The sequence below is a fragment of the Natator depressus genome, chromosome 7, assembly GCF_965152275.1.
Source record: "Natator depressus isolate rNatDep1 chromosome 7, rNatDep2.hap1, whole genome shotgun sequence".
NCBI classification, from domain to species: domain Eukaryota; kingdom Metazoa; phylum Chordata; order Testudines; family Cheloniidae; genus Natator; species Natator depressus.
In genome coordinates, this window is record NC_134240.1 from 52,279,103 (window position 1) to 52,304,681 (window position 25,579).

Consider the following 25,579-nt stretch of genomic DNA (forward strand, 5'->3'; position numbering starts at 1 on the left):
TTTTCTGAACATTTGCCAATTCCAATATATCTTTTTTGAGATGGGGTGACGCCATCTGCATGCAGTATTCAAGATATGGGCATATCATGGATTTATATAGAGGCAATATGATATTTTCTGTCTTATTATCTATCCCTTTCTTAACGATTCCCAACATTCTGTTTATTTTTTTGACTGCCGCTGCACACTGAATGGATGTTTTCAGAGAACTATCCACAATGACTCCAAAACTTTCTTGAGTGGCAATAGCGAATTTAGACCCTATCATTTTATATGTATAGTTGCAATTATGTTTTCCAATGTGCATTACTTTGCATTTATCCACTTTTTAAACAATGCCCTTTTGCCTCTCACTGCTTCTTATACTTTGTTGTTTAGCCACAAGCTAATCACAAGTTAACAACAAGCTAACATGGAATCGTCAAGCCCGGCACTCAACTTGCTCGCTCTCAATGCTGCTCGTTGGGGTATGAAAAGGTTTTCCAGCTTTCAAGTTCAAACCTAGGAAGAGCATCTCACTTTGCTTTCAGGGCTAACCTTACTCTGGGTACCGTAGGGATCAGCCTGGGTACCCAAGCTCCTAACATTCCCCAGGAACTTTGAAATGCAGATCTGACCATCAGAACCAGACTCTGTGTTCCATGACCCCTGGCTCAAGCACTCCTCAGCTTCGGGCACATTCGGATCCAGCAGGAAATATGAATTCTACAGCTCAGGCCCTTCTCTACGGCACACTAAGCAAATTGCTGAAATCTGATTCGGTGCCTCTGCTAATGCGAAACCATACCGCAGTGACCTACTATACTGTGGTTGTTCCACTATACAGAGAGGTCAAATAAAAAAAGTCTCATTTACTTTTGCCAAAGGCTGACACCCCACTTCCCTTCTAAAAAGATCCCTCATTCACAAAGCACCCTCAGAAAAACAGAACAATTTAGATCTACAGTGGAATTGGGTTCCCAGAAACTTGTCTTTAGAGTGAAGCCTTCTGATAGCGAAATCATTTTCCTAGAGAAGCAAAAAGAAACTCCTTCATTGTTTCAGTGCGTCGCAAAGTACAGATTGCAACTCTAGAGCAGCGTGGAGATTGCAATTCCAGTTAGAGCAAATCTTTGCTTAGAGCCAAATTATTCTGTAGCAAAAGAAGTGGCTTTGCTACATGGACGTTTCACTGTATTTATTTACAGCTGCAGGTAACTGTAAATCACTATCCGTTAGAAGGAAAATGACTAGAATGCCAGCCTACAGGATAGGGATTGCCTCTAGTCTTCTTTGAAGGCTTTAACAGCTCAGAACTTTATTGCCTTGATCAATGTTCTCTTTTAAAATTCATCACCCTAGGCAGCTTTGGGGCAGCTCCTATTCTCGCTTGTACTGGTATAAAATCCAGAGTAACCCCACAGATTTCAGAGTTGCAGTAGCCATCCTATCAATGTTATGCTAAACAGAGGCACTTGAGCTGGGGTGGGGAGGAAGGCAGTACAGCACTCCCAGTGAGTGGCCCTTGGCTCTAGCATGGGCTTCCCCACTGGTCCAAAATAGCTCGAGTCTGCTGACCGTCTGGGCATGATGTAAGGCGCATGTATTTACGCTGGCTGCGGTGGAGATGGTCAGGGAGGGGAATGCGGTCTTCTGGGGGTGGTTTAATTTTATTGTTTTTGTAATTTCTGGCAGGGGCTCCCAGAGCATTGGATAGGCCCTTTGTTATCCTTGGTTTACAGCTCACTGAATAAATCAGGAGTTGCCATGGAGAGCCAGCCAGCAGCCACCCTGGTTATCACACCGGGATACCACCGATACAGCTGGGCGACTGGAAAAATACTGCCACATTCCAGATGCTACAGAGTGGCAAGTTGCTTGTTAACAGTGACCATGGTACTCCACATCTACATCCATGTGGCTGAGAGCAGAATTTAGCCCTGTTTTATTTGACATTAGTTTAAGTGCCCTCAGGACTCTTCTAAAAACAGCACTCTGTGAAACTAAAACTGAGCTATCTCTGTTCACTTATATGCCCAATAACTAACTGCAAAACAGCTGCATGTCTCATGCAGGAAGCAGCTCACTCTTTTAGTGCTTCATTACTCCTTATGTCCTCGGCCGACTGGTGCCCTCTTCATCTTTCACTTAACATTTCAGGCGCAGTGTCTGATCCGTGGCGTTGCCAAGAGCTTGCCACGATTAAAGCAATTGCCCTGTACTAGGGATAAGATTTTAATGGGCCTCCATTTCACATTTAACAGAGCAGTAACAGATGCCATTCTTCAAGAAGGCAGTTTATAAAGAAGGGTTGCTCAGGTTTTCCCATCCCATTGAATTCAACCTGAAAATTGCATCCATGCACACTGGTAACCCATCCATAGGTTAGCATTTCTCTTTGCTTGGCAGACCAATCCCAACACTTCAGATTAGATTTGGGAGGAAAATAACCTTTCCAATATGGGCTGACAAAAGATTATATCATTTCTAGTGTTAAAGTGACAAGGCCTTCTCCAGACTTTTTTTAAGGCCACTCTGTGGGTTTAGGAAGTTTAATTCTCCATTAAGCCACCTGCAGTTGGAAGTCAGAGTGCATACTGAAAAGACATACAATAATTGATCACTACCTCTTGGCTGAGCCTTCCCACACAAACAATGCTGAATGGTACTTTGCCCTGCTATAGCCACCAAGGAGTTCAGCATGCTTTAACACAAATTAATGAATTAATGAATTCACAGCACTCCTGGGAAAGACGCATTCTCTACATTTTGCAGATAGGAAAAATGAAGGCACAGAGACTTACCCAAGCCTGCGAATTGAACACAGGTCTCCTGACTCTGAATCCTGTGCTTGACCCCTCAAGAAAAGCCTCAGATCTTCTGGAAAGATGCTTACCTGTGGTTTGCCCTCTGAGGAGAGGTTGGGACGCACACTTCTATAGCCCTTGGCAGCCAGAGAAGATGGCTGGATATCTCCATTAGAGGATAACCTCCAATCATCTAAAAGGGGAAGGAGAACTTCAGGTCTGAGGGAATTCACTCTAGCTAGATGGGGAACAAGGAGAGGGGACCTGTTGCTTTTTGCTGGGCAACAAGAAATACATTGGGGAAACAACAAAACAAAGCAACAAGCATGTGTACCTGTTTCTGGTTTTCCTGTCTCCAGAGCTATGTGTGCTGCAGAGAGGAGGGAAGGAAGAATGGAAAAATAAGGGAAAAAAATAAACTGTTACATTTACAGCAAACATGTACCCACTGAACTCAACATTCAGGCTACTTCAATACACACACACAATGCTTTCTGACAGGGATGCCAAATTGCCATAGAAACTGGCCCTAAACATGATGCCCTCACAGTTTCTGACCTTTGTAAACACAAGGCGATTCATTCAGAGCAATGAAGAAACAATTGGTCATTGACATTCAGCTGAGCTATCTGCTCTCGTGCTGCAGTTTGGAGTCCAAATGCCCCACACGCAGCTAAAAATGCAGGGTCTCAGTGTCAAGCCATGATGTCGGCTGGATAACCATAGCAATCCTTTCTAATACTGCCGCATGAGAATACCTTGTGCAGAGACCCATTGACAAATAAGATCTCTATTTTGCGAGTACGGGTCGGGGTACAACACATGATGCCATTTTACAGCCCAGTCCCTGTGGCTAGAGGCACCGAGGCTATCTACCCATCGCCCACTGAGTTCCTCCCCCTCTTTCCACATTAGCCGTTTTGGCCGCTCACGTATTGTGCAAAGAGCTCTTCCAGCTCCAACATGCATTTCATAAAGTGATTGAGGGAGTCAGCAAAAGAAGTATTAATGAGCTCATTTCCATAGTAATGGGCTCATTGCCATTCACGCTGCTGGAAATTTATGAAGCCACCAGCAGGAAGGGTAGGCAAAGGGGGTGGGGGTGAGAAAGCAGAGAATGGAGAGAATGAAAAGAGGAGAGGTCATGGTTGGATCAGGAGGGGAGGAGAAGGGGGAGGTAGAAAGCAGGGCATTAGGGCTGGAAAGAATAGAATCACCCTTTCCTAACAACAGGTCCTGTAATTACATGTGCTTCACTTTCAGGGGAGAAGCTGAACAACCCTAACTTTTAATAGCATCTTCCCTTTGGGAGTTCATTCTATATGCAAAATCCAAGGTGCAGGCAGGGTTAGTGATGTTTTACTTGTCTCCTGTAATTAAGTAATTACACATCTGCTATTTAAAGACAGCAGAAGTCTATGGCAACACTGTCAACTTGGGACGCCATCCCAGGGGCCTTGACTACAGCAAAAAAATGAATGCCATTGCTGCAGCGACTGCACCAGGACACTTCCCATCCCCCGCAGTGGCCCGGGATAAAAGAAGGAACACAAAGGCCTACCTGGGAAGACAGGATGATTTTTTGGGCACTCCTGCCAGCAACACGAAGCAACAAATATGCTTTTTCTCCAGTGGTGTATAAGTGGTTATGAAACTCACACTCAGAGGTTCTGGGGCTTTGTCTTCCTCGAGCAGCTTGCCCCATGTAAGAGATTTAGGAGTCTGCTTTTGCTCAGGTCTTTAGCGCCAGTGGGAGGGGCTCATGCTTTTAGCACTGAAGGCCTGGACTCAAGCGCCATGTGGGGTCAGTTACAATTGTTGTATCTTATGTTCAGGGCCATGCCTAGCAATTCTGCGGCCCTACGCAACCCCCTCCCCACCCCGTGCATATGTGTGTGTGTGGGGGGGCACACCTCTGCTGGGGGGGGAAGCAGGGAGGCTGGCCCCAGGCCTCCTCGTGGGGGTGGCTGGCTTGGGGGGCAGGGGGAACCACCCCCCAGCACTCACTGGCAGCGCGGCTGAGGATGGGTTGCTGCACTCCCACTGCTGGTGAGTGCAGGCCCAGCCCAGCTACAGAGCTCAGGGGAGTGGGGCTGGGGCGGAGCAGGGGCGGGGCTGGGCAGGGAAGGGGCGGGGCAGGGGTGGAAAGAGGCGGGGCTGGGGTGGAGCAGGGGTGGGGGCCTGGGGAAGAGCTGGAGCAGGAGCTGGAGCTGCACGCAGCTGTGCAGAGCACCGAGAAATTTGGTGCCCCAAATTTCCTGGTGCCCTACGCAGCTGCGTGTTTTGCATATGGGTAAGGACGGCCCTGCTTATGTTTAACCTTTTACATACTAGACTTACTTTCTGACTGCTGGACATCCTGAGAACATGGGGGACTGATACTTGGCCTTTCCTCAGAGGCTGGAGATGCCCGTAGGGTCACGGTCCCTTTTCCAGTGCAGACTTTAGTGGGATCCTTGTCTAAAGAAAACACACACAAAGGAGATGTTTTGGAGCTACTGGAAGCCATCATAGTTCTATGGCAGTATGCTGGTGGCTCTGGAATAATTCTAACATGGCTGTCCTGAGTGAATTGTTCTAATTTTTATGCAGATGAACATTAGCTTTGACTTTAAAACATTAAGTAATAACAGCAGTTATATATTTAAAAAATAAGTAAGATAACTGATGAACACACAAATAAAGTTCTGAGTCAGTGTAACTCAGCTAGGAAAGTGGCAAGACCTGCTGGCTGTTTGGAATAAATTTCACAGGTTTGTTTGCTTTACTAGGCCTGGTCTACACTCAGATTTTGTATCAGTATAAATTTTATATCACAATAATTTCACCCACACTAGGGTTGTTGTACCACTTTAAATATGCCGGTACGAAGTAGCATAACTTGTGTGTGTAGACAAGGCCTCAGCAGTGAGTTCCATGCTGGATTGATGGAGAATGAAGATGTATAGTTATCCAGAATAAGGGATAAAGCCCAGGCAGTGCAGCGCATGCCTCCCACACCCTGCCCTCTTACTGTGCCATACCCACGAGATCACCTTATAGGATCAGAAAGAAGTAGTTCAAAATACAATCACTAAGGTCACCTTCCTTCCCCATCACTCAGATCACACCAGCCCTTTGAAGGCAAAGATCTTAGGCATGTGCTTAACCGTCCACATTTGAGTCATCCCACTGAAGTCCATGGTCTACTCATCCGCTTGAAGTTTGTGCCCAGGTGCTCCTTCTAGAGCCATCCTTCCCCAAGCCAGTGCTGTCTATACTACAGATACAGGTGACCTAGCTAAAACTCAGTTACAACCTCATTGTATTGTCCTCGAATCCAGTTACAAATATGGTGCCAGTGCGTAGCAGGGACTAGAGTCTGACAGTTCTTCACACTCAGGTCAATGTCTTGGACGCTCACTGGCCTGGTACCAGAGTTCATGTGCTTTTCCAACAGCCATTCCAGTATCTTTTGTTATTATACGCAAATTGAAAAATGCATGCCCAGCCCAACACTGATTCAATCACTGAACATCTTTCCTTATGTTTGACTGAATGGTAGTGCCAGGCCTGACCTTACCCGTTATTAGTTTAGGAACATTATCATCTAGGGGTAGGGGTCGATTTACAAAACGCACAAGTGGCAGTTAGACGCCTAATCTGGGAGTTAGGTTATTAAAAATCTCCACCTTAGTCCCCAGTGTTTTGATTCTATAACAGTTTTTACTAGGTCTACCAGAATGTGAATGTGGTTTTATGAATTATACTGTCAAATGGGTCATGAAAACTAGCCAAACTCAGCCAAAACCCCCAAATCTGAGCAACCCTAAACTTTGGGCTTTGAAACTTCCAAATCAGGATCCAAAGATGCATATTTTTGCAGATTATTATTTATTATTAATTATTTGTATTACCATAGCACCCAGGAGCCCCAGTTGTGGGCCAAGACACCACCATGCTACACGCTGTACCAACACAGAAGAAAAAGGCCCCTAAGAGCAAACAGTCTAAGTTGAGGCTGTGTCACTTTTTAAAAATTAGCTCTTGTTTTCAATTTAAAGAGTCTTCCCTTGCAGTGCTGGAAACTGCAGCTAGTAGAAAATTTTCCAACGGAACAATTTTCTATCAGAAAATGGTGTTTTGATGCAACCAAGACATTTCATTTCAGCTTTATTGTTTTGACTTTTATATTATGTACTGTAAGTTATAATACAAAAGTCCAAACATTTTGACTTTTATATTATAGATCACATAATATCACACCGATGCAACTGCAACAAAATATTTTTGGAATATTTCACTTTGCAAAAATAAAAATGCAGTACTTGACTTTATACCCTGATATGGTACAAAAAATCAGATTTTGAGATCTCAGAATTTCCCACCCATTTTTTAAGCAGCTCTACTGGAAATAATGACAGGTTTCAGAGTAGCAGCCGTGTTAGTCTGTATTCGCAAAAAGAAAACGAGTACTAGTGGCACCTTAGAGACTATCCAATTTATTTGAGCATATGCTCAAATAAATTGGATAGTCTCTAAGATGCCACTAGTACTCCTTTTCTTTCTACTGGAAATACAAACACTGAGCATTGTGCTAGTGTGTCAGAACCAGCAAGTGAAAATGACTAGAAATGACAGGTAGAGTTGGTTAGTCTGGTTTCACTGTCCAAACTCAGCAAAATGCCAAAAGGGTTAATGGGGAAGATTTCACTTTATCATGGCAAGAGAGGAAGGATGTGTGTGTGTGTGTGTGTGTGTGTGAGTGAGAGAAAGAGCAACAGAGATGCTGAAAGAAGATTGAACCTGCAAAATAAAATCTCTGATGTCTGTTTACTTCTCTATGGACCTAAGACATACAGGAAATATTTTAGACTCTTCAGGAGTTTGGTTTAAAATGAGGTTACAACAGTAATGTTCATACCAAGCATTAGCAGAAGAGTTTACATAGATCCCAAATTCAAATATGCTTAATTATGCCTGCAGAGAAACTGGATTATTGAGAACTATGAATTGTGTCATCATGGTATAACTCTATTAGCTGTTGATGAAATCTACAGCACTGGAAAACAGTGAAAAAAGGATGAAGCTGAAAACTATCTTAACAAGGGGGTGAGGCAGAAAGAGTGGATGATGGCCTACTAATGCGTTTTGAAAAAAAGATACCTGTAGGTAGCATTAGGTCAGGAGAACTTTTCACTTTCTTCGCGGGGATTATTTTAATGGCAGAAATAGAGCGTGCACATAAAGGGACGTCAATGGCTGCAAACACAAAAGTGTAGTTGGTGCATCCAGAAGGGAAGAACACAATTAAGGAAACATGCCACAAAGCTTTCTAAAGTACTTGGGAAATCAGGAATGACAATAGCAGGAAATTTCATATACAAAAGCAGTCCAGAGAGCAGTGATGCAATCATTCAAAATAGCCCCTCATTCATCCTAATTCAGGATGTGTATCTGTTGTGCAGGGTACAGTACTGGTTAGTGAATTGACTGAGTCCTGGCTGCCAATATACTGTGGGGGAAGAGAATTTCAAACGTTCGTTTTCAAATGACAGAACTAAAGTTTAGTATAAACCTTTAGCCAAGACGCTACATATATTACATGCAAAGATAAAAAATCTTAAAATTGCAGAGTTAAAATTATGCTGAGTGAGGAAACAAACAGATTAAGATTCTGAGAATAACATTGATTGGTCATTCTGCACAAATCCTATGTTTTTGATGTGTATATTTTATGACATCAATAGCAGGGACTAGAGAATTGTGACCAGGAGTCTCGAAAAGGATCCAGAACCAGAGGGTACCATCAAGGTATCCAGTCTTGAGAGATCCATTCAGCCAAGCAGCAAATCAGATGGATTCTGTTTAAACTCCTTTTTTCTGCATACTAATTTTATCAGAAACATTGGATTTTACCAACAAACACTGAACATTGTCTTAGAGGTATTTTTCTCTGTTATGCAGCACTGTGCAAAATTCTAGCACTTGTTGAAAATTTCTAAAGGTTGCTCACTTCTCCAAAGCATCTGGTTCGTCCTCCCCTACTCTTCCTAATGTGGCCTTGAATGAGCAGTACTGAACTCTATCCTCATGGGGCACAGGCAAAGTTAGTGATGGGTGAAACTCAAGAGGTTCAGCTGGGATAAAACACCTGAGAGGAAATCATGGTGCTGGTTAAGTCAATGGGAGTTTTGCTATTGACTTCAGCGTAGCCAGGATTTTACCTCTAGGATCTGACCTTGTAAGGCCTCTGCATACAGAACACTCATTGATTTCAAAAGGTTGGAAGCCTCCCTGAGCTTTATCCAAAACTGCTTTTGGTCTGTAATGTTAGACTCAGAAGAACAGCTTCTGCTTGTGGTGGTCTTGTGGCACTTTGGCTGTGGTTCTGGATAAAACATGAAAATGCAGAGGCTGCCCCAGAATGGAAAGGTACCGAGAGGAATGATGTGGGGAAGAACTTGGCTGAATTCTTTCAAACCTCAAGAAAGGTTGACTTCCAGTTTTGGGGCACGGTTCTGAGCTAATCTGTATTAGAAGTGAGCTTAAATCAGAGACTATTATCCACCCCCTCAATGGACTTCTTGGACACACTGCAACCCTGTTCCAAACTGCCTTTGGTTTGGGGAATAACCACACTAACAAGGTTTTGGAAAAGCAAAATATAGACTCTGCCAAGCGCTTGTTCTGTTTCACTCTGAACCAGCTCATTCATTCACCTATAATAAATACACTGCCTGTCATAAAAAGCCATCAAAGGAGAGGAAAGGACATGAATACCAGAGCAGAAGCCTAGGGTAAAAATCTTCCCACCCCAAATACACTAATAAAAAAAATCTAATCATGCAAGGCCAGGTTCCAAAGCCTATTGGAAAGGCTCATGTTCTTCAACGAGTCTGGGATCAGGCCCTTGCTGACAAGATAGTTTTTCTTAAAACATGAATGTTAATTTAATACTGGGTCGGTCCCCTCATGCTGTGGTTGCAGCTGGGCACAGTAAGACACTGTAATGATTCAACTGCGGGAAAATAGATGCGCCACTCCAACTGACATGCAGGGGGAGCTGCAGAGATTCTTTTGAATGTATTTGACTCACCTTGCTCTTGTCCATCGCTGCTTGATATCAGCCCATTGACCACGGTTTTCACAACATCAACTTCTTGTTCTGAAAGACAAAGGGAAAGCCGGAGCACCCTAAGATAAGTGAGCTCACACTGACTACACTGCAGGGCCTGACAATATTCAGGATTTCAAAAAAAGCATTTCCACTGTCTACAGCAGAAATACAGGAGACACGCGAGAAAGGAACAGGACAGGGAATAGTAAAACACTGTGGATATACATGTAGTTTATTAAGCTTAACAAGTGGCAGCAATAAACTTAACCGTGAAATCTGTGATATAATTTAATCGTTGACAACAAAAGGATGACATGGGTCAAAAATTACTCACAGGTACACAGGTATTATGAGGTGGGCATCTGCCAGCCTGCTGCAAGTGGAGTGTGTTGATACCATGCTTACCCACATGCCCAGTGTGAGCTTGTCACCAGATCTAGGGACAGAAATTCACTTCCACTCTCATCCTTGCCCATTGAGACGGAGCTCCGGGGGGCAGGGACTGTTTGTGTGTTTGTACAGCACCTAGCACAACCGAGTTCCAGCCCAGACAGAGGCCTCTAGACACCACCATAAAAAAAAAATTAAATACCCACCCAGTCACTATTTGCTAATCAGTTACCCTCATACAAACCCACGGGAGATCAAGGGTCTGCCCAGGTGCCCGGTACTATTTCAGAAGTATCTTCTAAAGTGACACTCAAGGCTGTCCTAGGCTAGCGGCAATGGGGACCCTAAACCAATGGTCCCCTAATTGTGGGGCGCATTCCCTTAGGGGGTTGTAGAGGACTGTTGGGAGCGTGCACAGTGGGGCCTGGACCAGCCCCCATGGGGGCGGGGAGAGAGCCACCCAGTCCTGCTCTGCCCCCAGCCCAGCTCCCAGCCCAGCTCTGCCCATATTCCCTCTCCACCTCCAGCCAAGCTCTGCTTCTAGCCCCAACTCCTCCCTCATACCGTTCTGCCCCCAGCTCCACCTTCAAGGGCTTCCCCCAGCTCCACCTTCGCCACCAAGCTCCAGGGCTGCGCCAGCTGTGCTGTAATGGGGGCGGTGGGGGCGTGGACAGATTCCAGTATGGGGAGGGGTGCGACAGAAAAAATTTGGGCACCACTGTCCTAAACAGACCAACTGCTAAAACTAAATGAAACTCAGTAGTTTGGGGTCACAGAATTTTGTGGGATCCTTTTTCTGGTTCGAATCTCCCGAGTTTGAGAGATGAATGAAGTTCAAAGGGGAAGAGCCGGATTGTGCCAGGTCTCAGGTCAATACAATACATGGGCCCAAGCTCATGGAAAGGGGAGAGTTTCAAAGCTCAGCTGGGGTCAGGCAGCCTAGCTCCCACAGAGTCAAAGGGGGCAAGCTGACTGACCCCAGCTCAGGATCGGTCCTTCCTTTTCTTGTCATCTTGATGCTGATACAGGCTGCAGGGGGGAATGACAACCTGAAACTAGGGTTTGTTTTTTATTATGAAAACTTCTTGTGGCCTTCGACAGTGGAATCCGACACAGGAATGGTCGATTCAGAGAGAACAGATAAAGACACAAAACAGTCACAGCATTAGAACTGGACAGGAGGATTTCTGTAGTTAAAGGCAGGCATGCGAAGAGCAGTGACTTACCAGAGCTCATTGTGCCAGAGGAATTTGTCTTCTGCACTTCCAGGTTCTGGTTTTCTCTGTTTAAATGAAAGAGAGAATCATACTGTGATGCTGTCTGTGTGTTTACACTGATGGAAGCTTACAGCACCCTTCTTGCAGATTGTGTGCTGGCTCCCCAACCTCCTCTCCCCACAAGGCTTGTGAAACCCTGTTCCAGAGATAGGCCACAATCTTCTCCTGAGCGTTGTCTGGAAAACCAGCTGTCATATACACCTATCTTTGCCTCCTTGGACAACAGCAGGCATGACCTAGAGTAGCACTGAGCACCCTTCGCTCTCTCTGAAACCAGGCCAACAGTTCCATTTCCTTCAAGAGCAGCAGCCACTAATTTCCCAGCCTAAGCAAAGGCAGAACCCAACTGAGCTTAGATCAAAGAGAAGCAGCATTTGTTGGTAATTTGCAGAATGGAGAGAAGACAGAAATAAACAGGATTTCCTCCTAACGTGGATACTATTGAAGGAGCCTTTAGACCAGTGATACTCAGATCTCAGTGTTTCAGGAGCCAAATTAGCAATCAACATTACCCAGAAGAGCCACAGTAGTGTAAATTCATTGTTTCATTTACTACAGCACTATATATTCATATTTAGTATAATTATTCTCACTGCAAAATGACTGACCAAGTAGTGTTATTTTATCAACTACAATTGGTTAATAACATAGGAAAATCATCTTGATTGGTTAATAACTTAGACTGGCTAATATTTAAATCACACAGTGTTTTAGTATCATGTACTGCAAAGAGCCGCAGAAGACACATTTAAGAGCCACTTGTGGCTCGTGAGCCACAGCCTGAGTATCACTACTTTAGACTATCCCTAAACTTTAAGTCACAAGATCTGGATTATATGCAAGGTCATCTGCATTAACAAGTTAGAAAGCTGTCTGGCCTCTGATAGCCTGAGAGATATGCAGCATCTTTACAAGGTGTCTCATCTAGAGCTGTGCAAATAATGGCTTTTTCAGGTCACTGGCAATTTGGAACAATTAAAAAAAATAGTTTCAGGTCTATCCAAAAACGAAATTTTTCAAATTTTTCAGCAAATTCAAAAATTAAAAGGTTTGGGTTAAATGAAATGTTTTGCTTTGATTTTGAGCATTTTGTTTTTTATTTTTTTAATTGTTTAAAATAAATTTGAAGGAAATTTCAAAATAAATGTCTTAACTTTTTCAGCATATTTGTTTGTGGCTTCTTTTCCACAACATGAATTTGTGAAACATTTTGGCATTATGGAAGCTGCACTTTTTTGCCAAAAAAGGTTTTAGATGAAAATTTTTGCCTATATCTAATCTCACTAGAGAGAAAATCCCTGAGCAGGAAACCCCAGCACATATTAATGCTTAGATACCAACATGACTGATCACAGAGAAATAGGGTGGGAGGTCTTTCTTCTATGTAGTAACATCTTCAGAAACAAGGACAGATGTTAGTTTCCCTACTGTGTTGTCAAATACACATTCACTTTTGTCTGTCATTCCCAGCTTCTCTAGCCCCATTTTAAGTTCACAGACCACAGAAAATGCTAACTTGCGAGTGGAAGGATTCTTGGTCACCTGTTCTGGCCCAGCTTCAGCAACATATCAATTACCCCTTCTGTGCTCTAGGGATGTAAGCTGCACACATGTAAGCCTGAGTAAAGGTCTTTGTGTAGGCAGCTGCAAGAACACTGTTGGGATGGAGGAGGAGATACAGAGTTCCCCAGCAACCTGCAAACAGGCTTGCTCTAGCTACTGAGCCAGGCTGTAGGCAGAGATAGGGACCATGACCAGGGGTGCCAGAACATGGGGAGCCAGGGGGCCATGACCCCGCCCCCCCATACTTTTAAAAGTGGGAGGGCTATGCCCTCACAATTTTTACCAGCGGTAAGGGCAAGCAATGGGTGATGGGTGGGGTGGTAAGGAGCAAGCAGGGGGCAGGGTCTTGGGGGGGGGGGGAGAGGTGGTGTGGGAGCAGAGCCTCAGGGGAAGAGGCAGTGTGAAGGCAGGGCCTCAGGGGAGGGGCTCAGGGAGAAGGGGCAGGGGCTTGAGGGGAAGGGTGGCATGGAGGGGCAGGGCAACAGTTCAGGTGCTGGTGCCCCTTCCCTTTTAGGAAGCCACTGCTGCTCCTGGCCATAACCACTGCAGCCACTGATCCAAGTGTTCACAGATCCGAACCCCACACCAGAGCCCTTTTCCCCAGCCTGCCCTTAGTTCTGCACTGGGCTATTCTCTCTCCCTACACCTACTCTGCAGCTGCCCATCCGCCATGCAGCAGAACTACGGTGCTGCTATTGATATATTGGGAGACGTCTGGCGCACATCTGGGGCACATTTGCTGAGGGAATATCATCCCAGAGGAATACAACATTTGCATTTAAAAAGAAGGCAGAATTATAAAGACAAAACCCTATTAAATATTAGGCACCAGAGAGACAGACATAGTTAATTTTTCCTATCTTAAGTGCTTTGTGTCAGGGACTATTTTGGACTGTATGTCTGTACAGCACCTGGCACAATTGGGCCTCTAGGAGCTACCATAACATAAATAATAAACAAAGAGATTTCAACATCAATCCAGAGATGGTGGTGCACAGCATAAGGATGACACATTTTGACAATATAAGCCTGTATTTTCAAGGATGTATTATCTCCAGGGACCCAGCATTGAGGAATTCCTGCAGAAATAACAATGTCTTTTTGTAAATACAATGTATTTTATTTCCCCAAAAATGTAGCACCAAAGAAATGTAAACTAATGGCAAGCCAGGCTAACTCACTCTGCTCTTCAGCCTTCTCAAGTGGGTGGCCCACATACAGATATTTATAAGTCTGTCTACTGCCCCCAAGCTAGTGGAACTGGTCCTTTAGCTCAATCAGGACCAGCTCATGCTTTTAGATCAAAAAGTACCAGGTTCCAGCCCCTTCAGGGGCATCCATACAAGTTGGTGTCAGAGGCTATTCAGAGACACATGTACAAAACCCTTGGTCTGTTTGCCATGCTTAATGCCAGCCTGAGTTAATGGCTATGTTCGATTTCAAATACTTGGCAACCTAGCTGAAGAAAATTCAACAGGCAAACTTCGTATGAGAACAGTCTCTTCCATGCTAAGCCTAGCCAATAGCTGGGTCTTCAGTCACGTGTCTGTCACAACAGATGACAGCACTTATTTAATTATTTAAATTATTTTATTCACTGAAATAGCCACATGGGATACCCACCATGCCTTTGTGAGGACCCCAGGGGGCAGAAGTCATACAGCGTGACTCCAAGCAGATCTCAGGACAACATAAACAATGCAACATGGGGCATTCACTCTAAAAAGGGACAGCAACAGCAGCCAAATACAAGCCACAGACAGGCTGCCTGGCTCTACGTGCAGATGCAACATCTGCTTTATGTTTCTGCTTCTCCACACGAGACAATATGGGCCAGATCCTGAGCTGATGTTAATGGTGGAGAATATGGCCCAATATATTTTCATAACAGGGCTTATTCTGAGCCCTATGAAATCTTCATTAGGTGGAGGATACAAATATTTAACTATCATTGTTGGGAGAGAAGGGGTACATTAAACTATTTCAGCTCTCTCCAGCCTGGATCCAATATCTGTGTTCAAGCACACGTAAAAGAGTATAAAATTCCTAGCTACAACCAGCTATCTATCGTGAATCAAACTCCTCTGGGTAAATAAAGCACCGGCTAAGTTGGTCCCTTTGTGGGGCAGAGGGAAATACACAGCAATGGCTGGTAACTCCAGGACTTTCAACTCATTGTTTCCTACCAATCATCCCACTGCAGGGACTTGCCTTTGGGAGCAAAGCCTGCAAAAAGCTGTTTTGGCAGCAAGGGAAGCATAAAGAATGCCCAGGCAACAAAGGTCTCATCAATGGGGCTGTTCACATGATGCAAGTTAAGCTTGTGCTTAAATGCTTTGCTGCACTGGGGCCTGAATTCTCCCTGCCATTCCAATTGGCTGAGAGATTCCTCTTCATTTCCTGTCCTAAACTACTAACAGCTGCTCCATTCCAGAGGTGGATGCATTTCTCTGTACAAGTGATCCTGGCATATAAAGTTTCTACACCATGGGGTGAAAGATACTATATAAATATAAAAAAAAATTTAGGTGTATATTGCAGAAAAATCTTGGGTGGTAGGAAAAAGTGAAAGTTAGACCACCCCCGCAATAAATCTTTGAACATTATAATGACTTCATTATTTAATGCACCTAGCTCTTTAACCCTTAATGTTTTTTAGGAAAGACGTTGAGCTGGAAAATTAAATATATCAAGAGAGAAACACAGTAAAATGGAGTCAAGGACTCCATACAATTGACTGAATTTTGCAGTTTTCATTTTCTGTGTGAGTGCCTTTTGTGAAGCCAGGTCGACACTAAAAAGTTAGGTCAACCCAGCCACATTGCTCAGGGGTGTGAAAAATCTACACTTTGAACAATGTAGTTAAGCTGACCTAACCCACAGTGTAGACGGTGCTAAGCCGATGGAAGAATTCTTCCATTGACCTCACGACCATCTCTCCGCGAGGTGGATTGACTACGGTGATGGGAGAGTCACTCCCTTTGCTGGAGTGAAAGGCAATACTGAAGCAGCAGTGCAGATGCAGCGCAGCAGCTGTAGCGATTGAAGCATAGACATAGCCTGACATTCTTTAATTTAAAGGGGAAAGCACTATACGCTCGTGACTACACATTTCACTGAGGGCCTGATCAAAAACCCACTATGAGTCTTTCCACTGACATCAGTCTTTAGAAAGGCTTCATTGAGTCCAAGCTTCTGCAATTGTAAGAGTTTCACACATAATGTGAGCCAGCGCTGCAGGTCCCATGCTGTTGAAACTGTCAAGTCCCTCTTTAGGAAAACTGGTACCAGAACTGCAAGCAGACTGTGAATTCAGTGGAATAACTGATCTTGGCATCAGTTGGGATATAAACCCATAATTAAGAAGAAACACTTTCAATGGAAGAGATTCTGGGGATAAAAATAGAACGGTAATTAAAGGAAACAAGTTTGCCAAAAGTGAATGAAGAAGGAGGGGCAAACTAATTGCAATCTGACCTAGAAAAATGATGTTTCACACATTCCCCAAACTTATTAGCATTTCTGGAATTTAATTAATATAATACGCATTTAGTGTGTGTTCACTGTGAAGTTAATCAATGTTATCAGCTGAATTCACAAATAGGTCAGGTGGCAGGAGTGAAATGTGTGGCTGGTAGGAATCAGCATGTTCCACAGACTGCAGTTTGTGAAGCTGATTTACACCGGGCGAGGCTCTGAGCGTTAGGTTTTATTACAAACCAGGCAGCAAGCAGTAGCTATGGTCCCGAATCAGGAAAGCACTCAAGGAGATGCTTCAAGTTAAGCATGTGCTTGAAGCTTTCCTAAATCAGGCTCACAGTTATTACTGCTGGTCTCCAAGGTGCTTAAAGTTAAGCATGGGTTTAGTCTCACTGACTTTAAAGTTAAGCAGCCACTTAAGTGCTTTCATGAATGGAGACTGTTTTCCAGAATTGGAGCCTATGTCCTTTTATATATATATATATATATATATATATATATATATATATACATATACACACACACACACACACACACACACAGAGTAGTAGTAGCGTTTACACATACACTACTACCACTGTGCAGGTATACATGTAACCCACACACCTCTGGGGTGTGGTGCTCTGTCCTCTCCAGTGGCACTGAGACATACTTAGAGATTAATGAGTCTGTTCTACAGACTTAACTAAGGGCCATGTGGCTTTTAGCTCACACAGTAAAGGCACATGCACTAAGCTCCAGAGAGCCCAGGTTTGATCCTGCCCACTGACAACCAGGGTTTGTCAGTGTTACATATACAAGAGCACCTTAAATCAGTGGCGCTCCAGAAGGTGGGATCCATCTTATCAATTTTATAGATAGAGGAAGTAGTTCAGCAAAACCAGAAATAGAACCCCCCTTTCCTTCCTTCCAGAATCCTGCGCTAGCCAGTAGACAGTGCTACCTCTCCAGCAGACCTTAAATAATGCCTTTACTGAAATGTGAAAAAAATAGCAGCAAAAGCTTCTTCTGTACAAATTTAAGACATGATGGCAGGTAATGAATTCCCAAGGGTATAAGCCAGAAGTTTCTGATCTTAAATGTGCCTACATCTACATGTCACATGTACTAGTTTCTTGCCAGGACCCCCATACCTCTAGGCAGACTTTTAAAGATTTCTTCATCCCTTTTAGAGTAGCAGCCGTGTTAGTCTGTATCCGCAAAAAGAAAAGGAGTACTTGTGGCACCTTGGAGACTAACAAATTTATCTGAGCATAAGCTTTCATGAGCTACAGCTCACCTCATCAGATGCATGCAGTGGAAAATACAGTGGGGAGATTTTATATACACAGAGAACACAGAGCAATACCCCTCTGCCATGTACATTGGCCAAACTGGACAGTCTCTACATAAAAGAATAAATGGACACAAATCAGATGTCAAGAAATATAACATTCAAAAACCAGTCGGAGAACACTTCAATCTCTCTGGTCACTCTATTACAGACCTAAAAGTGGCAATTCTTCAACAAAAAAACTTCAAAAACAGACTCCAATGAGAGACTGCTGAATTGGAATTAATTTGCAAACTGGACACCATTAACTTAGGCTTGAATAAAGACTGGGAGTGGATGTGTCATTACACAAAATAAAACTATTTCCCCAGGTTTATTCCTTCCCCCCGCCCCCCAGCCCACTGTTCCTCACACATTCTTGTCAACTGCTGGAAATGGCCCACCTTGATTATCACTACAAAAGGTTTTTTTTCTCTCCTGCTGGTAATAGCTCACCTTACCTGATCACTCTCGTTACAGTGTGTATGGTAACACCCATTATTTCATGTTCTCTGTGTATATAAAATCTCCCTACTGTATTTTCCACTGCATGCATCCAATGAAGTGAGCTGTAGCTCATGAAAGCTTATGCTCAAATAAATTTGTTAGTCTCTAAGGTACCACAAGTCCTCCTTTTCTTTCATCCCTTTTAGTGTCAGCACATTTCTTCCAAGACCACAGCTCTTTCCCTACTTGGTGTGGAAAAGAGAGTGGTGGAGTCCTAGTTAGAAGGAATGCAGATACGCGGTGAATACTTCTGAACAGCATGTCTCTGGATTATCTCACGTTTCAAACGTTCCAGGATCTCTCCCTACAATAGCAATACATAACAAATAACTCATTAATAGTTCAGTGTAAGGACACATGCTTTTAAGTCACTGGAGCGCTGTAGAATCTGGCCCTGTGGTAGGAATCTCATTAATTAGTTATTTTGGGTGAGGGGTTGTTTCCTTGGTTGTATACTGGTTAAGAAGCCTGGACTGAGATTTGTATGGCCACAAGGGATTCAAATACCCAGCTCCTACTACGTGGGCATCAAAATCCACTAGACAACTTTGCAAGTCTCAGCCTGAAAGGGGCAATGCTGGTTAAAAAAAACTATTTTTAAAAACCAAGGTTTCCTTCCCTTGTTAGTAGTGACACCTCCACTTATTCAACTAGGACTTTTTGTGTGTAAATTGCCAACCCCACGCGTTCAAAAAATCACGAGTCAGGTGACCCAAAAATCATGAGATTGGCTTAAAAATCATGAGGCCTTTTAAACACACCTGACCTGCAGTATGTTGCATGTATCCTGTGCCTTACTGTAGGCCTTGCTTTCCACATGGAGCTTGATCCTGGAGCACTGAGCACTGTGTCCATGACCCAGCAAAGTTCTTAAGCACGTGGTTAATTTGCAGCCAGTGGGAATGCTCCAAGCACAGGGGTAGTCCCTTTCGTTTGAAGCTAAGCATGTGTTTAAGAGCTTTGCTGGATCAGAGTCCCAGTGCTTGGTACCTTGTAGGATGGAGTCCTTGGTACCACTTAATTTCTCTTCATATTGTGTTACATAAAAGGAAGAAAAAGAAGATCAAAATACTAAAGAGAGTGTTGACTTAACCCAGTCCACCAGCTCTCTCACAACTTGCCATTCCTCCCCGTCTTGAAATACGTATGAAAATAAGTAGATCATTATTTTTATTTTAAGAGTTAATATGCTGCCACTGCCCCAGAGGGCATTATACTCAGCATCCTATGAATGAGAGGCACGCAAGCACTGTAAATAAGCAATGTACAAGAGAGCCTCGCAAAGGTTCACACAAAACAATGGTTTCCCTCCACTCCTCAGAAAACAGCAGAGATACAGTGGCAAAGCTTCACTTACCAAAGGAACTGCATGCAGTATAGAGCCCTGGCTGGCATATCATGATGTATCACCACAAATAATTTAAACTACAATTGTTAAAATAAATTAACAAAGCACGTTTTGGGTGATGCAGCATCTTGTTGGGATTTTTTTACTTCTTTTCTTTTTAAAAACATGGTGCATGTTCAATTGGAAAATTCAGCAATTTGTAACAGGAACAGACATCCCATTTGATTTCATGGGAATCAGCACAGCTCCACTGCACCGAGTAATAGAAGTCAAATAAGAAATGTAAACTTGAACATTACGATTGCCACCTGTCTGATTTTCACCCAGACAATCTGGGTTTCAGCTTGTGTGTCCAGGTGCCATTTGACAAGCCCTGATGTCCATTTTTTAAAAATCTTTGGAAAAGGTGGTAGCCCTAAGCGTAAGGAAGGAGGCAGAACAGCAACAGCAGACGCTGCCTCTGGGGCCAAGCTGTTCATGCCTCTAGTGGCAGCATGTGGCCTTGTATAGCCCACAGGTGGCAGGTAACGCAGCCTCGGCTGTGCTGGTGAAGACCCTGCAAGCAATAGGGGTGGGACCCTAGAGGAAGAGGCAGAGAAGTTGTATGGCCTCAGGGGATGAGGTGGAGGAGGGGACAGGGCCTTGGGGGAAGAGGCAGGGCAAAGCTTTGGGGGTCCAGTTACCAGCCATTACAAAGATGGCAACCCTATTGAATGTGCTGCTTCAAGATCTTTGGGATGTTTCCGGATGAAGACATCTTTCAGCAATGAACTTTACACTGAACATATGGCACCAGCAGTGCGAGTTAATTCAGCACAAAGTACCTAAAATGAACATCTTAAAAGTGATGGAACACAGATCTACATTTGGTCACCTTTCCCATTAAGATGAAGACAAATGTTACAGCTAAAATATCTGGGATCTTGTGCTGGAAAAGGGACTTTGATGCAGTTGAAACATTTGACAGACTGACAGCACTGCAGACTCAACTCCTTCATTCAATTTCAGAGAGTACAAGAGCATGGGGGGTGGGATAGCTCAGTGGTTTGAGCATTGGCCTGCTAAACTCAGGGTTGTGAGTTTGATCCTTGAGGGGGCCATTTAGGGACCTGGGGCAAAAATTGGGGATTGGTCCTGCTTTGAGCAGGGGGTTGGACTAGATGACCTCCTGATGACCAGATGGTCAGATCTTTCTGCTGTTGTGCCCTGCCCTGACAAGAATGGCCTCCTCTAGATCATAGAGGACAGTTCAGTGTCCATGGATCACTCCATCTCTGGCTGAGGCAGCCAACAAAGGCGGCAGGTAGCACCAGGTGTGAAAATGGCAGGCAGATGGATCCCTCTTCACAAGGAAATGGACTGGAACCACTGAATCCCATTTCACAGAGATTCCCGCCCCCGCCCCCAGTCCCCTGAACCTTGTGTCTCTAATAGAACAGGAGGAGGTAAGTTCATGATTTGTTTCACATGGACTACGCACTCAGAATTGGAAGCAGCTTTATATTGCTTGACAAGATCCCTTTGGGTAAGAGTTCTGTTCTTCCTGGTAGCTGAAAACACCCCTTTCCAGGACAGCAGATTTTACATCAGTGTAATTTGCCACCTAGTTATTCTGACCCTGTCATGCCTGTCCTCTAACTTCTGTGCTTGGTAGCTAGATGAGATGATTGTGGAGTTAGCTGTCAGTACAATTGGAGATATAATGCTAAAGTCTCCATAGTGTAGGGGAAGTTGTGTGTCATGCCTGTCTGTGTGCACATGTACACAACCACATCACAGCCTCAAACATCAGACCAAGATATTAGAGATGTAAAAGCGGACCCTGAAGTGTTTAAATCATATCGTGTATTTATATTAGCGAGAGAGTCCCAAGACACAGCTGTTTGAAGTATTGGGATCTGAGGTTTTGTTCACATCCACCTGATTTATGTAACTGCTCCCATCACACAGGCTCCCAGAGCACCGTACAAACTGACGCTGATGTACAGTTTATACAAGGGGACACGTCATGTACAGCTGAAGTGCTGCCTCCTCTGGAATGAAAGCAGGACATAACTAACAGCACGCAGCAACACTGAACAGTTTGGGGGACCTGATGTTACTGAGGCTGTAGGGGGAATTTAGGCAGGGAGAATGTAATTAGCAGGAATTCAATTTGGAGAGAGTTAACGAGAGGAAGTGAAGTTAAAGACACCAGGTTATACCCTCTGCTCTTGCAAAAAGCGCCCTGGGATCCTTAAAGGCCACATAAAGGGAGTCGGGAGGATGTCAGTTTTCCATTTCACTTCATAAATTGTACATATTGGATTAATTGGGTCCCAGTTGTTTCGAGGCCAGTTGGAGTATCTTCTTGTGCCTAAAATCAATGGACGCCTTGGATCTGGGGGCAAACCAATCGTTCTGAACAAACAGATCTAACCATGGCTGCAGATTCCAGAAGCCCTAAGAGTTCCCAGTTTTAAAGCCATGGACTCATTGCACTGGCCACAGGCTTTAGATGCAGCACCTTTCCAGGGACACGGTCACACTAAAAGAAAAGGAGTACCTGTGGCACCTTAGAGACTAACCAATTTATTTGAGCATGAGCTGTAGCTCATGAAAGCTCATGCTCAAATAAATTGGTTAGTCTCTAAGGTGCCACAAGTACTCCTTTTCTTTTTGCGAATACAGACTAACACGGCTGTTACTCTGAAACCGGTCACACTAAACTGCATGTTCACTGCAGTGAATGGCACCCTATAAATACAATGGATTAGATACCGCGAGCAGAGCCAGTCAGGCTTCTTTGGACATTACCTCGTGCAGATGTTGATGAGAGCTCTCAAGTTACACAACCACTAATAATGAAGGAGACACAACACTTACCATCGTCTAGATTTTAAGCAGAAATGCACCCAAACCACAAAGTTCAGATCCAGATACAAACTCCGCTGATGGCTGGGGTGGGGAAAGGGTGTTGATTCAGGCCCAGTTCTAATTTCACAGTGAAATTCACAAATAAAGCAACCATCTAATAATACTATTTATATCTAGACAGTGGGGTCCATTAGAATAGCAACATTTACTAACCGTCACCACACCACAATATCTGAAATGCACCCAAACCACAAAGTTACTGTCTCAGGTACAGGGAAATACACCACTATCTCCAATCACATGCTGTGCTAATTGCTGGCAAACCCTGGTTTTCTAACAGCGACCAACATGTAGCACTACATTTCCCACTGCGCTGCACAAACATTTATTTACTTATCTGCACATTACCCCTTTTTAAGGTAGGTAATGTGCAGATCACTACTTCACACAGAGATGGGGAAACAGACACAGACCCCAATTCTGAACGGTAGCTAAACTCCACTCAGCTGGCACAGGATGTGGGGGGTCAAGGGAACCAGATTTGGGGTGGAACCCTCTGGTCCCCGCAACATAAGATGCTAGAGCACCCTGAGGGTTGCTCTAACTCCAGCACAGCTGCAACAACTCCACGGGGCCACTGCAAGAGCTAAGGCCAACGTGAGGGCAGAGGTACTCCATGTCTCTCCTGGCACACCCCTGACATGCTCCTCGGTCAGGCGCTGCAAGGGGAGGTGGAGTAGAGTCATTCTGCTGGGTCTTTGCCACCTAGGCGACGATCCTATGTCAGAGGAATTCCCAGGGGCTGTTCATCTGGCTTTACAGAGAGCGCAGTTTGCACAAAGAGGCCGCAGCAGAACCCCAGAATGATGGCCAAAGCCATACAACAAGCCAGTGGCCCAGGAGGGAACAGAACCAGGTGTCTTGACTGCCTGTCCTACACTCAGTCCAACAGACCATGCTGCCTCTTATAGCAGCTGCAAGAATGGAATCAAGAACCCAGAGGCTACCTATATGCCCAGTACTGGAGATGCCCTAGGAAAGGAGGTCTCAGCTGGGTGCAGGTCTAAAATGAGATGCTCTTAGAGGATGCAGGCTAAATTCTGATCTCCGATTACAAGTTCCTTCAGGAACAGCAGAACATCCAACTCAAAACCCACTTTTAAATTCACACCATTCTCATTCTTCCAGCCCAATAACCAGACTAATGTATGGCCTAGAAGATTTAGTAAGTGAAAGACAAAAAACAAACATACTTGCCATGAGGCCAATCAGTATGGGCCTGCGCCAAAGCACCAGATTTTTTCCCATCACTTTGATTTTAGAAACAGGCCCAAGTTGCAAAATTTGGGTATTGACTTCGGTCACCCACCAGAGGCTGACAGGGAGGAGGCAGAAACCCAGGCCAGGATTCCTCCATCTCCAGTAATCAGAACATAGATCCATTCAAAAGCCATCTAGAGAACTCTTTCCCTCAAACTGTAGCTTGTGATACACCAACAGAACTGGGAGTTAACCTGTGTCACCCCAGCTAACATGGCATGAAGCCAGCAGCAATACTACATAAAGTCCTGGGAGTGCTAAGCCGCCAGCCGATTACTAGTCAGAAATCAGACTGTGTCCTTACCTTGGATCAGGCTTTTCAGTTAAAGGTGCCATTTGCTGGGTCCCCCTTCAACCCCCAGTTTGAACTCCAGAGATGAGGTGTGAAAGAGTTAATTAGGATTTGCTCTGTGCAACTCAGCTGCTCAGTTCACTGAAGTGTAACAAGAGGTTTGGGGAGGCCTTTCTCTCTCTGGCACCCTTAAAAACTTTGCTCCTCCCATCTCTGTGCTTTAATTAGCCAGCAGGCTCTTAATCATGTCAGCCTGTCACTTGGCTTGCTCACAATCAACCTCCTCCTCCCGCCTGCCTGGCATTCCTTCGCCCTTGACATCATGCAGACACTGAAAGTTCCAGCAGATCCACATGGGGGAGAAAGGGCGCTCAGTGGGGGAGGGTAGGAGAGTAGGATAGGGATGCACTGGGGAAGGAACGTGACGGATGAAACTTTATAAAATAGTTGGGTAAAACACATGGAAAGCGCTGTGTAAAACAACAACACGCCAAAGCAGCATGTGCCTGTCCATGAGGGAACATTTTCATTCACATCTGGCTATAGGCATTGGAGATCCTTTTACAATGAGTAGGATCACAGGGATTGGCTAATGTTTCCGCAGTTGGCAGAGTTAGGTCTGTAGTATAAATACCTGATATGATAGAGAGAGAAACGATCAGCTTGAGAGCGAGAGAGATTAAGCCCAGGAGCTTGGGAACCACAGCCACGTTGGGGCATCCGTGGAGGGCAGAGTCCCAAAAGGAATGCAGGCTGGCTGAGCCAGGATTCCCCTGGGGGTCCCAAAGAGGAACAGATGCTGGAGTGGGAGTGGTGCCAACCTTGATAAGGTGTAGTGTGTGCTCCCCTGGGCCAGCTGGTAAGGAAGGAGGGTGGGACAATGGCGTCACCCTCTTTCAGGAGCAATTCATTCAGTGCATGCATACAGGGAACAAAAAGACTGGGACTGTGGCATCCTGTTTCCAGAGCTTGGGTTAAATGACTTGTCCAAGGCCACACAGGAGGTCAGTGACAAGTCCAACCTGGGGTAGAACCTGGGGTTCTTGGCTCCTCATCCTGCCTTTATCAGCAGACCATCTATTCCAGTCCAGCAGTTTTCAAATGGCACAGGCATTCGTGCTGGAGCTTCATGGTTGCATGACTGGGATTCTAGGCTCCGTCTCTCCCTTACACCTCTGGAGCTCATTGCACTGCCCTATCTCCCATTCAGCTGTGTGCTCTCTCATCTGCAGCCAACCTTGGGCTGCTCCAAACCCGTCTCTTGAGTCTGAAGTGCTACAAACCATGCTGCGGACAGAACATTCACAAATGTCTGGAAGGCAAGGGTTTCCCCAGGGACCAGAATAAAG

At 44.7% G+C, this 25,579-nt stretch overlaps 1 protein-coding gene across 8 annotated transcripts in view; it reads right to left on the reverse strand.

The window, feature by feature from the left end:
* The window catches only part of SORBS1 (sorbin and SH3 domain containing 1), a 262,831-nt gene that overhangs the window by 91,012 nt on the left and 146,240 nt on the right, over nucleotides 1–25,579 (reverse strand). For 6 of the 8 annotated variants that reach the window (XM_074958409.1, XM_074958406.1, XM_074958404.1 and 3 more), the window contains exons 1-6: nucleotides 24,243–24,381; nucleotides 11,502–11,557; nucleotides 9,865–9,933; nucleotides 5,127–5,246; nucleotides 3,121–3,156; nucleotides 2,876–2,979 (exon numbers count right to left, since the gene is read on the reverse strand). In XM_074958409.1, the coding sequence (XP_074814510.1) occupies nucleotides 2,876–2,979; nucleotides 3,121–3,156; nucleotides 5,127–5,246; nucleotides 9,865–9,933; nucleotides 11,502–11,557; nucleotides 24,243–24,274 (417 nt within the window). In that variant the 5' untranslated portion in view covers nucleotides 24,275–24,381. Of the gene's footprint in view, nucleotides 1–2,875; nucleotides 2,980–3,120; nucleotides 3,157–5,126; nucleotides 5,247–9,864; nucleotides 9,934–11,501; nucleotides 11,558–24,242; nucleotides 24,382–25,579 lie in introns of those variants that run through there. The other 2 variants (XM_074958401.1, XM_074958402.1) reach the window with 1 other exon arrangement.